Source organism: Taurulus bubalis, assembly GCF_910589615.1.
Source record: "Taurulus bubalis genome assembly, chromosome: 15".
Taxonomy (NCBI): Eukaryota; Metazoa; Chordata; class Actinopteri; order Perciformes; family Cottidae; genus Taurulus; species Taurulus bubalis.
This window is the reverse complement of record NC_136603.1, coordinates 16798454-16812717: the sequence shown is the minus strand read 5'-3', so window position 1 is coordinate 16812717 and position 14264 is coordinate 16798454. Positions and strand designations below refer to the sequence as shown.

General features: G+C 42.1%; 3 protein-coding genes across 3 annotated transcripts; 2 read left to right on the top strand and 1 right to left on the bottom strand.

Moving 5' to 3' along the window:
• Positions 1 to 2185: 2185 nt before the first annotated feature.
• On the top strand, positions 2186 to 6888 carry rnaseh2b (ribonuclease H2, subunit B). The gene is made up of 11 exons (XM_079230808.1): positions 2186 to 2326; positions 3623 to 3691; positions 4220 to 4327; positions 4487 to 4563; positions 5197 to 5311; positions 5392 to 5456; positions 5554 to 5659; positions 5920 to 6001; positions 6102 to 6147; positions 6347 to 6424; positions 6728 to 6888. Exons 1-11 carry the CDS (start codon positions 2263 to 2265, stop codon positions 6836 to 6838), a joined length of 921 nt encoding a protein of 306 aa, XP_079086934.1. The 5' UTR covers positions 2186 to 2262; the 3' UTR covers positions 6839 to 6888.
• A 1212-nt stretch (positions 6889 to 8100) lies between these two features.
• c9h13orf42 (chromosome 9 C13orf42 homolog) lies at positions 8101 to 10927 on the bottom strand (the record flags this gene model as incomplete). Its single annotated transcript, XM_079231336.1, has 3 exons — positions 8101 to 8348; positions 10294 to 10438; positions 10520 to 10927. The coding sequence occupies 3 exons, from the start codon at positions 10925 to 10927 to the stop codon at positions 8101 to 8103; spliced, it is 801 nt and encodes a 266-aa protein (XP_079087462.1).
• A 1632-nt stretch (positions 10928 to 12559) lies between these two features.
• LOC306748158 (TLR adapter interacting with SLC15A4 on the lysosome) lies at positions 12560 to 14012 on the top strand. Its single transcript, XM_079231290.1, has 3 exons — positions 12560 to 12573; positions 12696 to 12749; positions 13053 to 14012. Exon 3 carries the CDS (start codon positions 13055 to 13057, stop codon positions 13994 to 13996), a length of 942 nt encoding a protein of 313 aa, XP_079087416.1. The 5' UTR covers positions 12560 to 12573; positions 12696 to 12749; positions 13053 to 13054; the 3' UTR covers positions 13997 to 14012.
• The last annotated feature ends 252 nt before the right edge of the window (positions 14013 to 14264 follow it).

Here is a 14264-nt window from a genome sequence, read left to right as displayed (position 1 = left end):
CCGCTCGCTCACAATCCCACCCATATTTGGAAGTGAGAGGAAGGGAATCCCAGATGATGACTCAAAGGCTTCTGCTGCCAAGGGGAATTCTCTCCACATCTGTTTTGTGTGTGTGCATGTCTTGTTTTAATGTGTGCATTACCTCCTTGAGCTAAAGATCTGCAGGGACTCCAAAATGTGGCTTTAACAGCTGCGTGAAATAACAGCCTATGTCTGTATCTGTACAGAGAAACCGGCACCCTAAGTGATGTTGTCTTTCTATTTATAACCTGCTTCTCTTGGCAGCCATGTCAGTTAAAAAAATGTGAATATGTTTGCTCTTGATGTCAGCTCTTTTTGCCTTATAAATCCCAAAGATAAACGATAAAGTGGGTAAAAAAATGACTCCTTTGGTAGCGCACGGCACATGTGGTGCCATGACAGCTCGAGGCTAAGTCGATATGTAAGCTGTAACCAGTCACTCCGCTTTGGACCACCACAAATGAGGCCACAGAGATAGATAGGACCATGGGCCTGTTCAATGTGCTCAGCGGAGTGTAACCAACTGTCTACCGCCTGCTGGCTGCAATAAACTCCTATACCTCCACAGAGAATTTAATTGGAATCATCTTGTTTCTAACGAGAAATAGCAAGCTCAAACGTGAAGTACGCGGGGAAGACGGAAGCAGAGCTGGAGGGCGAGACGACAGAACAGACATGGCTTTTTCTTGTTGGATGTATGATGTATGAGGGTTTGGGTTTGGGAGAGGATGGAGAGGTCTCGGTCTCTGGGTCTACGAAGCCATATCGGGTCCTAAATTTAGACCCACTTTGTTCTCGTCTGCGTGCTGGTGACAGAGGACTCGGCTCTCTGGGGCTCTCTGTGGTCCAGCGTATCAGAAAGGCCGCTGTTGTTCTCCCTGGCAGTCAGAAACACAGACGTTCTCTCAAGCAGCCCGAAAAGAAAGAAAGCTTTCATGGAATATTCTGTTTAGCCGCACAGACAGTTGTGTATGATACCCTTGGGACCCATAAAACAAGTAATTCACTGACAATATCTCACCCACGCTCTCTTTGCCATAGACTACAGCAACATAAATCTAACAGGTTTTAAGGAGGAGACAGCGTTCAAAGGGCTTAGACTAGTCTAGTCTAAACCCTTTGAACCCAGATTTGATCGACGCATGCTCTATCATAGACTCATCAAAAATGATCTAGTCAGAGGAACATGAACCCATAAGTCACTCTGTGTATGCTCTAGATTTTCTCTATATCATGCTGCTCCTCACAGGGACACTGTACTGGCAAATGGTGATTTTTTTTTTAAAAGCTCAGTCACCGAGCTCTCTAGTCCCTCACTTCTTCATGACCAAATCCAGCTGATTAAAAACGAGTTAGTGGTCTGTGCAGTGGGTGTCTGGGAGGGAAATCAACAGCTAAACAAAAAGCTATACAAACATATGAGAGGGACCCCCAAACAGTTAAACAACTTGATGACACAGCTAGTCACCTAATGGAAAACACACACAAGCATCCTACACATCCTCATTTGAGCATGCAAATAAACAGTGCAAGAGGGAGAAAAAAACAAACAAACAAACAGGTGACTCACTGTAAACCAACTGGGACACACAGTGTAATATCCTGAGAGAGGGTGTGAGAGATGCCCTCCTCTTACTGGAGGACAGATGGATACCCCAATCTGCTGAGTGCCAGTGTGCCAAAGGACAACTGGTCACCAAACAACCTGCACCTGGGAGCAGAGACCTTTTGGCTCTTTGTGAAACCATAATTTCTGAAATATCAGCTCATGTAAACTGTGTAGGGTGTAGGCCAAACCTCAGATGTTACCATGTAAATATTATCACGATTCTTGAGCGGCCTCTAGCGGCCGTCCTTATGAACTGCATGTTGACATGACGTCCCGCGGAATGTTCCATTTAATGAAACACCGGGTGAACCGCGTGAATTAAAAGACTAAAACGGTGTGTTTTAGTCTCATTCTAAGCGTATTTTATTGCAGGAATATGTATATGTTTTTGAAAAAGTGTCAAGTATAGCTTGTTTAAACCGATATGAAGAAAATGAGCTGACAGCGTAATAATGAAAGTATTGTTTTCTCCTGTGAGACAAACGCAGAAAGCGCTCAGAGGCGCCTTTTCTGAGCTCATGTCGCATCCAGCAGCCCGACTCTCTCTTTCTTTAACCAAAACATACATTCACTTTACAGCAAGAGCAAACCACTTCAACAGAAGTTCATCAACTTAAGCTGAATTACACAATATGGCGACTAAAAAGAAGCGAACGCCAAATGTGCAAAACACCAGTTGGGTCGCCATAGCTGCAGGTAGGAGACAGCTGCAGCTCATGTTAACGAAGCTAGCTAACGTTACGCAGCAACGTTATTAGTCCTTGATAGCTGTCGTCGTTATTTACTTAAAGGTAGAATTGTTAGTCATTGTGCTGTCATGCCTCTTACTGTAGCCTCGTATCACAGGAAGTACGTTGGCTACTTTATGACGTTAGGTAGTTACTTTGTTGCAAACTCTTCCAACAGAAAGTGAGTGTTAACTTTGCAGGTTAGTTATCAGGTGGACGTGCAACCAGACTATTATGCTTTCCCACAGAGTGAACAGTGATGCTTTCCCACAGAGTAAACACTAGTGATGCTTTCCAAAAGAGGGAACACTAGTGATGCTTTCCCACAGAGTAAACACTAGTGATGCTTTCCCACAGAGGGAGCACTAGTGATGCTTTCCAAAAGAGGGAACACTAGTGATGCTTTCCCACAGAGGGAACACTAGTGATGCTTTCCCACAGAGGGAACACTAGTGATGCTTTCCAAAAGAGGGAACACTAGTGATGCTTTCCCACAGAGGGAGCACTAGTGATGCTTTCCAAAAGAGGGAACACTAGTGATGCTTTCCCACAGAGGGAACACTAGTGATGCTTTCCCACAGAGGGAACACTAGTGATACTTTCCAAAAGAGGGAACACTAGTGATGCTTTCCCACAGAGGGAACACTAGTGATGCTTTCCAAAAGAGGGAACACTAGTGATGCTTTCCAAAAGAGGGAACACTAGTGATGCTTTCCAAAAGAGGGAACACTAGTGATGCTTTCCCACAGAGGGAACACTAGTGATGCTTTCCCACAGAGGGAACACTAGTGATGCTTTCCCACAGAGGGAACACTAGTGATGCTTTCCCACAGAGGGAACACTAGTGATGCTTTCCCACAGAGGGAACACTAGTGATGCTTTCCAAAAGAGGGAACACTAGTGATGCTTTCCAAAAGAGGGAACACTAGTGATACTTTCCAAAAGAGGGAACACTAGTGATACTTTCCAAAAGAGTAAACACTAGTGATGCTTTCCCACAGAGGGAACACTAGTGATGCTTTCCCACAGAGGGAACACTAGTGATGCTTTCCCACAGAGGGAACACTAGTGATGCTTTCCCACAGAGGGAACACTAGTGATGCTTTCCCACAGAGGGAACACCAGTGATACTTTCCCACAGAGGGAACACTAGTGATACTTTCCCACAGAGGGAACACCAGTGATCCTTTCCCACAGAGGGAACAGGGATGCTCTCTCAGAGATGCTCCATCATGGATCTTAACTTCTGCTTTGGTGTCCACAGACTCGACCATCGACACACAGAAACCCGACAGTGACCCAGCTTTTGTGAGACTGAGGAATCCCTCCACAGGTCAATCTTCTTCTTTTCTTGTCTTTCATGTTCATTTTAAGTTCCCATATTTCATCTTCCCAGAGTTTACTGTAATAATATAAAATCAGCAAATCTCTACATCTGAGGGACTGAAACACTGGAAATGACAAAAGTACTTAAAATATTGAATGTTCAATGTGGATTTTTTTAATTTTTTACCTCTAGTAGTGCTATGGAGCTGTCTTTCTATGAGTTGGTCCCTGTTTTATTTATCTTGCAAATGTTTAATGAGGAAGGAAATTCATTCACATTTGTTAGAACTCAAGGATACACACAATGTGTTTTGGTGAGTAGCACTGAATGTAAACATATCTGGTTTCCAATGCATTCTTTTGCAGATCAATAATAAAAGATGATAGTTGCAGCCTTAACATGACTGTATTAACATGTCGGAATGTGATAAAAGCCAAACATGAGGATGACTTTTCCCAGCAGTCCGTTTCTGTATCTTGTGAATGACATTTCAAAATAACACAGTTCCTTTATTTATTTTTCATCATCCTGCAGATGCAGCATCTCTGTATATGCTGAGTAGTGGTGACGTACAGCTGTTTGAGGTCAAAGCATTTGAAGAAGATTTCCACTCCTGGTTTATTGGCGATACTGTACAGAGAGGTTGGTGCCATTCCTCATTTGATTAGATTAGATATTCCTTTATTTATTATTACAGTGTGCTCTCTAATAATAAAATGTTATTCTGTAATATTAACGGTTCAGGATTCGACTGGTAATCAGGTGTATCTTCTTCACAGTTGTCTCTTTTTTGTTCAACAGATGGGAGACTTCTCTTTGTAACACCAATGGATCCTCTCTATCTAATTATGCCATATTTGATCAAATCTGGAAAAGAGGTAAGAAACTGAAATCTGCATTAATCTCACAGATGTTGTTTCAGTGCTGATCGTTGTGTTGTAATGCACAATGGAGTCTGATTTACAGTGTTTTTTAAAGCTCCATATCTAACTTACTTCATGTACTAACATTTCTATGTATGTATGTATAGTAAACTAAGTATATGTTAGGCCTCCACCATAATAATTAATTCACCTTAATTAGCTGGAGGAGGGTGAGGAGTTAGTCATTAAGTTTGATACCAAATGAGCGTATTTACTGTACCAGAATATTTGACGTCATCACAAATACAAACTGGACCATGGTATCATAACAGTAGACACTAGAGCAGCTTTATCGTGCCTTTATATAACTGTAACTATTGATGAATGACTGTAAATAGGACCTTTGCATTTTCAAATGTACACCTCTCATATGATTAGATTAGAACACTTTATTCATCCCCAGAACTCATTTGTCACAAATTCATACAGACACAGCAAACAAATTACAAAGAAAAAAACAACACCAGAAAATGCCATATGAAACATGACTGACATCAGAGAGATGCTACATCTAAAAACCACAACTAAAGCTGTTCATTAAAAGGAGAATCTCTGTTTTGTCTTTCTTTAACGTCACTTGCTGCTCAGGGGAAGTTCCAGCCTGTGGATCAAGTTGTTATGGATGAGGAATTCCCAGCTTGCTCGAGGCTGCTGAGCTGCACACGTTCCCTGGCCTCCCTGCACCACATTGCAGAGGAAAAAGGTGACGTTTATTTTTTAAGCTAATATCGCTCGACTATTTTGCTGGTCGCACTGTTTGAATGCTGCGTTTCGTACTTCCAGAGGTGGGAAAACAGATGTTCCACCGATACAGTCAGGAGAAGACGATGAATTGGTTAAAGAAAAAGGTATTCTGAAGAGCTCATCGAATACCATTTCACATGACATTCAACAGTTGGTTTTACTCAGTGGAATTGCATAATTTAGTTTGACTTGTTTGTGTAGGTGGAGAGGACAGTCAGCGTGCTCAAGGCGAGAAACATCTCTGTGGGAGAAGGAGTCAAATCCACAACATACATCAGAGTGAAGTCCGAGTCGGACTACCGTGAAGGTACGTGGCCTCAACTCCAGGCCACTTCTCTTTTTTTTGTTGTCCCTTTTTATTACGAGTTATATTCCCGTCTCCCCCTCCTACGAGGATGATGTTGTTGTTGTTGATGTTGACCAATAGATGGCAGTAATATTGCACCTTTTACATCGATGGGTTATAATCCTAAAATACAATTTTCTCAACCTAAAACTATACCAAACTTAAAGTAGGATCATACTGCTAATTAATTACTGGCACTCGGGTCATTCTTTGTGATACAGAGGACTACCTACGCTATGCTCATGGCCTGATATCAGAGTACCTTAGCGAAGACCTGAGCAAAGCCTTCCTCAAGCACTTGCAGTAAGTGCAGACTTCAAAACACTTTTGAAAGTTATGATGATTTTAAGTTTTCAGGGTAAAGCAGTGATCAAGCATGCCTCTTCTTCTTTAACCCCCTCAGGTTACCAGAGCTCACAAACCCAAAGGAGACAGAACCTCCTTCCAAGGTATGAACCACCCTGCTTGTTCCCTGCAGTCCTCCACCTCACGACCATTGATGCATTTGCATTCTGCTTGGGTGTTTTTAAACTTTGGTTGTAAATGTGTGCGACGCCATACCAGCGTGTAGTTGTGTGTGTGTGTGTGTGTTTCTGTGGTTGAAGACTCATTGTCTTGAAAAGCTTGTTTTACTTTCTTGTTTGGCAGAAGCGGAAACTTTCAGACAAACCAGTGGAGGCCGAAGAGGACTATACCAAATTCAACAGTGCAGACTTTGCGCGGAAAGTGAGTGTACCTGGAGCAGTCTGCCTGAATAGGCCGAACAATTATTTGCTCCGAGCCTCATTTGTTTTGGTGATGTCGTAATGACTAGTAGTCATTTCTTTGCTTTTTGAAGACCTTGAGTGATTGTGAGTGTAGCTCCTGTTTGTTGAATCCTTTCTGTAAGCCGTGTCTGTAGCACACATATATGGGTCAAAGGAGATTACTTTGTAGAACAATGTATGTTCTCTGCTAGAAATTAAGTTCATAAAGTATGTAATGAAAGGTGTGGAGTTGTATTGATTTTTCTTTTGTCCCTTATTCCAGCCGCCCAAGAAGATGACTTTGGCTCAGAAATCTCTTGCTAAGGTGGACAAGACTGGCATGAAGACAATGTCCTCCTTCTTCAGTCCCAAGGTCAAAGCAGAAAAGAAATGAATGTTGTATAGTTTCTGGTTTTGGATATGAAACATTTGTAATAAAGAAAATGTATTTGACATATGATTTTCCTTTTATATTGTGGTTTAAATGAGATTGAATAATGGCAAGTAGTTGAACGTACCACACAAAGTATTAGCCCTCTAAAATATGGCTTTAAGGGCCGCCTTACCAGTGGTAGAATATCAGTAAATGTTAGGACTTAAGTATTTTTACTTCTTTATACCTCTACTCCACTACATTTCAAAAGGAAATATTGTACCCTTTTCTATTCATTTGACAACTATGTTACTAGTTACTTTCATGAATATGATTTTACTTTAAAAAAAGAAAGGAAAACAATGACACACTTACATGATGCAGTGATATACTATTCATCTACAGAGTAGTATATCAAATATCTCCACTTGGTTCCACATTGACAAACTACAAGATTCAAATGCTTTTGCATGTATTTGATAGTGATTAAAACAGAATAATATATTAATACAACATTCTGAAAGGAGCCATTATGCTTAATAAGTACTTACATTTTAAACACACTTTCTGATAATACTCAGATACTTCTGTCAAGTTTTTTGTTAGCGTATGGTATTTCTGCTGTTATTTCAGTAAACTGTCTGAATACTTCTTCCACCACTGCAGATAACCCACATTTAACTGAACCCTGGGACTCACTGAACAAATCTAAAACTCTTATGTTCACCTTTCAGTCTTATTTCTGTAAAGGACATTGTTGCAATCACATCGAACGACTGAATACATTTCCCACTATTTTGTTTCGCTACATATAGAAAGATTGTCGTGATCTTGAAACGTCGGAAGGATTTTTAATTAGACCATGTTGTAAAAATAATTCATGTAATATTCTCTTATTTATAGTGACATCCAATTGATATATAATAACTGGATATTGATCAGCAATTTAGAAAATCCCTGAAACGAATAATACTAGAAAGGCCTTTTTCACTAAATACATTTTGACATTGTCTTAGCTTACTCAGACATTGTTCATGTTATTAGTTACATCTGTGGTTATCCAACTATGACACGTCAAAATGTCTACTGTGAAAAACGAGGAATTAACTTCATCAACTGGACAGATATTTTATTTTGGATATTTGCTTTATTAAAATTCCTTTTAAATATGTTAATGTTAATGTTATTCTGGATGGATTTTTAGCAGACCATACAAACTATGACACACTGAGCTCTACTTCAACAGAGTGGCAGTGCTGGTGGTTTCAAATGTCTATCAAGCTTCACTGCTTTTTTAATTTGGGCTTAAAGCGCAGTGTCTGGAAGGCACTCTCCACCACTTTGGGCAGATGGATCGGGTTCCTCTGCAGCCGCAGTCGGCTGCTCGTGGACCCGCTCTGCTTTTTCTTCTTTGTTGTTTTTTCTTCATTGGCACGGTCATGAACTGCTTTCTGCTTGGAGTCGTCTGCGACCCGAGGAACCCGCAAGACCCAGTTGGAGTGGAGGTCGTGTTCGGCCGAGCTGGAGGCCACTGTGGGAAGGAAGAGCACAGAGGAAGAACCTGTAGCTTCTAAATCCTGGACCTTAAGAGCATGATTTTAACTAAGCAGCGGCCATTGAAATGAGATTAAGTAGACCTTGGGCAATGAACAAATGAGTATCTTACAAATGATGTCTAGCACTAATAATGACTGCATTCACTTCAAGTGTGCTCGTTCAGCTCTAGAGTGATCGCTCACGGAAAACATTATTAGTTACACATGGGGCGACTGGCTCAGTGGTGAGCAGGGTCGTCCTTCACGGTTCGATCCCCGGCTCCGCCAACCCATGTCGACGTGTCCTTGAGCAAGACACTTAACCCTAAATGTCTCCCGTAGCTGCGTGTATGAATGGTTGATAATCCTGATGTGGCACCTTGCATGGTAGCTCCTCTCATCAGTGTGTGAATGGGTGAATTATATCATGTAGCGCTTTGAGTGGTCGGAAAACTAGAAAAGCGCTTTACAAGTATGGGTTCATTTACCTGTGCTGCCTGTTTTTGAGAAATAATTCAAAGTAACAGTATAACAATATAATACTATTCCATTACAAGGTCTGGATTAGGTATCATAAGTATGACTTTACATGTAAGGAGCATTTTAATGTCGCTGGTCCAGGTGGAGTTACATCTTACACTATACTGTGACAAACAACAACTACTACTCGTGCTACTGTCTAAAATATAGCAATATAAAACATCAGCTGAATTTAACATAGGAAAATTGCAATCTAGAAATTAACGAGTAAAAACAACTGACAAAAAAAGTGAGAGTCAAGTGCACAATCCTACACTTCGTTTTTTTAAATGAACTAGTTAATACACCACACAGTATACAATTAAATACATAGATTAAAACACCTGTGTGGGTGTACCATGGATGTGTGTAAGGGCCTTAAGCTCAGTACCTGAGTAAATGTCCATCAGTTTACTCAAAAAATAAATAAATAATATTGTTTCTCTTACCCGTAGAGCTTTTTATCGATCTACATTGTTTTGGTGTGCGTTCCCTAGTTTTGGAGATGTCTGCCTTCTCTGACATAATTGGACTATATGGCAATGTCTCCTTCCAGAAATCCAGACCCGGTTACTCAACACAAACCACAGACCTTGTTGTGAGCGTGCATCTCTACTTGATACGGCGAGCTTACCTAACACCCCTGAACTAGATCAACATTACAGCTCAGCCGAGGAGGACATAATTAATGTTTACACCTCGTGTTGTCACGAGCATGAGCCTCTCGTCCAGGAGTACATGCACGCTTCATGCTGCGGTTGGCGATGTAGTTTGGTAGAAATATTTCCGACACAAAACTGCTCGACAAAACCACCTCATGATTTCTGGAAACAGACATTGCATTACAAGCCGAGTGCCATGTAGTCCCATCATATCAGAGAGAAGACAGACATCTCTAGGGCCGATATCTTCAAAACTAGCTAATATATATATATATATATATATATATATATAGTTTTTCAATTGGTGGGTAATTTGTTTCTGTATGTAAAACCTAAATGTAGAGACCTATAAGTAGTATACAATAGAGATTCCCAAGTAAAGTTAAATACAGTTCTTGAGTAAAACTACTGACATTACCGATCATCTCTCATCTCCATTGGAGGAAATATTCAGTTAAATAAGTATAATGTAGGGAAATAGTATCAGAGAAATAGAAATGTACACAAACTATCCAAAGCAACAGCTCAAAAGTCATTATGCCATACGAACAGCCTTTTTGCTGTTATAGTTCTTAAAAAATAAATAATTTTATATTTTGTATACAGTAGCTACTCGAGTAAATCTACTTAATTGAGTTCCACCATTGTCTAACCCTAAAGTAAACCCAGTTTACAACATCATATCTAAATGATGTAGTTTAAAGCTTGTGTGTCCTAGTACCAGCATCATGTCAGTGAAAGAGAGGGATTTTAAACCCACCTATGAAGTCCACGTCTGCGTGTCCATCATCCAGATACGGTTTGCGCAGAGGTTCGCTGTCGCAGCCAGCGATGACCGCATCAAAGAACTGCAACGTGTCCTCCTCGCTGGGGACTGGGGGCGCCGAGGGTTTGGCTCTTGATATCTGCGGGTAGAAAACAAACGGGAGAACGTTTGTCTTTGATGTTGCCTGCCGTGTGCTCTGGGATAGGTGATTCAAGCTTACCGGTTTTGCAGGCGGCGGGGGTGCATGCTTCTTCTTGGAGGACGCTGTGGCCTTGATGTGGTTACTTTTCAGGTCGGTCACACTCTTTGTGTATTGTCGTCTCAAAGCCACGAGCGCTTCAAGGTACTCCAGGCAGTTCTGATTCTGAGAGTACAGCCATATCCTGTCCTCTTGTCTCTGATAATAGTACAAGGTCGACTCGATACTCACTGTACTTTTGCTCCGTTTTAAAGTTGAGCCCACGGCTGCATGAGTTTTCTCTCCCACCACGAGCATGGAGGTGCTGCGGACCAGCCTGATGGTGCAGGCGTTGTGGTAGTCCTGCTCGGACCGAAGCCCACCACCACCATCCTGCCCTCTGTGTCCGTGATGGTTGGGACGGAACCCGTTATTAATCTTCTTGAACATTCCTCTAAATGGAGTCTTTCAGGCTTTCAGACTTAACTTCCTGAGAGTTTGTAAAGCATCCATCCATGTCCGTCCCTTCAAGCAGACCAATGTGTCTCAAAACAAACAAGCAGAAACGCCTTTAAAGCCCGACAGGAGCCGTTCACTGAGGCCGGGCGCTGTCCCGGGTGCTGAAATTGCGAAAAGGCTCGCACAAAAGCAAAAGTCTCACGTCTATCCTGACCTCAGTGTGTCTCTAGTGTTATCGTCTGTTGCTCAGCAACATTGCTGTAGAAACGGGTCGGTAACTCAACACTTTGTGCTACCATTACCTCTGAGCAGCCGGCCTGTGTCAGATGTCCTGACTCATCAAGACTTAGCGGACAAAATAATAGCAGCCAGCAATCCAGCAGACTCCAACAGGGCCTGTAGTGTCCCTGCTTGTGAATGTGAATCCACCTCTTAATAAACCATGTGTTCGACAAAACGGGAGATCTTAGGAATGAACATACATGATAGGTTAAACTGCAGGTGGGATAAAGTGTTACAATGTCTGGGGTTCATATGAATGGGCTCTAAAGATCAAAATATATAATTCCGTTGTATAAATGACCAGGATATTGTAACAAACTCAAAGTTATACGATTTTGACTTATGTCTAGGTTTCCTCGCCTGATTAATAATAAAACACGTTCTCTCGTGTTTCATGTGCTTCTATTGTGGGGCTGAATACGAAAGTCTGAACTGAAGCGAGTCATATATGCAGACAAGGTACTTTCACCTTGGAAATATTTGCATCGATGAATACAACCTGAAAGTTTCCACCACTTTCACCAGATATAAGATTCATACAAAGGCTTCTAGCACAGAGGTGTGCAAATAAATACATGAAAAACAATTAGTTCACAACTGGTGAAATTAAGTTTCATTCCAAGGTCTTGGGCAAATGTACATGTCACCCTCCATCCCCATTTCTACATGGTCAAATGAATGCAAGAATGAATGCTGAAGAGTAGGCATGGTTTCAAGGAGGAACTGATGAGTTGTGGTTACATAACCGAGCGTGAGGTCACACTTCTGCTTTTGGCGGCGTAGGAGTAAAGCTAGGAGCTCCAGACCGCAGTTGTTCGACCCAAAAGATGCATGTCACGTATCAGAAAACGAAAACAGGAATCAGTTAATTGTGATCACATTCATTTGAACTTTCTTTTCTGCTTTTCACTTTACACACCTGTACTTACAGAGAAACACAACTGCGGTGGTTTCTTTTGACAGCGTATAATAACACATCTGCTATTTTACTTCATCTGGCCAGAGGAAATACTAATGCAGAGATATGATTTACAAAAGTAGAAGACTAGATGGAGATATGATCAGCCTGTCTGTAACGATCAAAAACAAGATATTAATTGCTGAAATGGTGAGTTTATACATATGAATGATTAAACCAGCTGCAACATTATATTTGCAGAAATGGGAATGCAGACAAAAATTGTTGCATACCCACTTCCTCTTGGGGTGGTATAAGAACAACCCTCACACACACTTGCTGCAGATCTTGATGGAATACAGTCTGCACATTTTGTAGAGGTGTCTCAATAGAAAATGCAATGTTTCTAAGAAGTGCTTTTCTCTGACGTGGTGAAGACTGTGGAGGGACGCTGACAGTAGGTTCAATATTCATTTCAGTGGAATATGATTCATCTTTTGATTATTATATGAAATCCTCTTTTGGACATATGTATTTTTTTTTCTGTTTGGGTTATCAGTGTGTATTTCTTACCCACAGAACTCATCAGGAATCTGATCCTTTCAGACCAAGTTTAAACAGCTTTTTAAAAAGGTATCACTGATGTACTCATGAACGAGCTGATGTTTGTCATCGAGTTTTGTTGTCATTTCATTGTATCTTTGTGTTTTTTGCTGAACTGTGTGTTGTCTGTTGGGTTATGTGTATTTGTATTGCAAACTAGCTGTCTATAAATGATGTGTGGCATTAGTCCATGTCAATATGAGAATAAGCATGAAAATGAAGAGATAAATGTATGTTGACAGTCGCATCTTATCACAAGTTGAATACTGAGTGACATGTGGTGTGCTTTAATAACTCGGCTGACAGCTTCTGCGAATGTGCTCTTTGTTGCAGCCATGCTGTGTGAAGGCAGATTGTTGAGTATGACCTATGGTGAATTGGAGGAGCTGGATCCACCCCTTCCTCAGAAAGCTCCCCAGAGAGCTTTTGGGCTGCCGAGAGCAGCTGCTACCCTGGTGCCGGGCTCCATCAGACGCACTCCACTCGTCCATCACGATTCCCCCGAGCTGACAGGTTGCATGCACAACAGGAGCGATTCAGCCGAGTTGTACATTTCTCCCCTGCAGTCCTTGGAAGGCAGACAGATCTCTCCGCGGATAGAGATCCCAGCTCAGGCTCGCTCAGTTGGCGATGCCCCTTTCCTGGTTCCCTCCTTCTGTCAGAGCATCTGCCAAAATTACAGCGACCTCCACATCGGAGGCGACCAGGTGCTGCCGCTCTCGACTAATGATGGAGAGCTCCGGCTCTGCACCGACGCCCAGGCTGTCGGCCCTTTCCTACAGTCCTGTGATGTCCCCCCGGCTTCGGAGGATTCTCCCCCAGGAAAGACATCTCAGGGTGGACTTCTGCACCCACCAAGGGGGGGTTCAACCCGCTGGAGACAGGGGAGCGCCCGGGATCGGAGCTTTTTGTTCCAGGGCCGTGAAGGTCCGTTCTCCAACTCCCTTCTGAATCACTATCTGGAGCAGAAACTGTTGGATTTGTACCAGCAATACATGATGGAGAACATGGCCAGGGAAGGGGCCCCTGGTACGAATTCTGACGCTGGCCCCATTTGCCCTCTGCTGTGCTCAGAGCTGGTCCTGACCAGCCTAGACCAGATCACTTTGCAGCTGAGTCGAGAAGGGAATCTGGAGGCTGGCCTGGCCAAGGACATGGTCCTCAGCTGCCTTCTGCGGGTGGCTGGTGACATGCAGTCAAGTGAGATCAGCACTCCCTTTCTGCAGATTTCAAATGAAGGACCCAGGGAGCAACTCACAGAGAATAAAGGGGAGTAACCCCAGTATCAAGGATTTCGCCCAATCAATACTCCCTTTTATTTGAGTTTTATCACCATAAAAATAAAATAAAACCGATTACTGTATTTGTTTTTGTAATTTTCATTGAGGATATTGTTGAATGCAAATCCTGTATATGATTGTATCAAATGGTGTATGTTCACGTGGTGAGCTAGTGTTGTGCAGTTTTCCCTCTCTGGACAATAAAAACAGGAACTGAAAATTGAAACCAATCTTTCCTTTTCCCCTTGCAACACATCATCAGCAA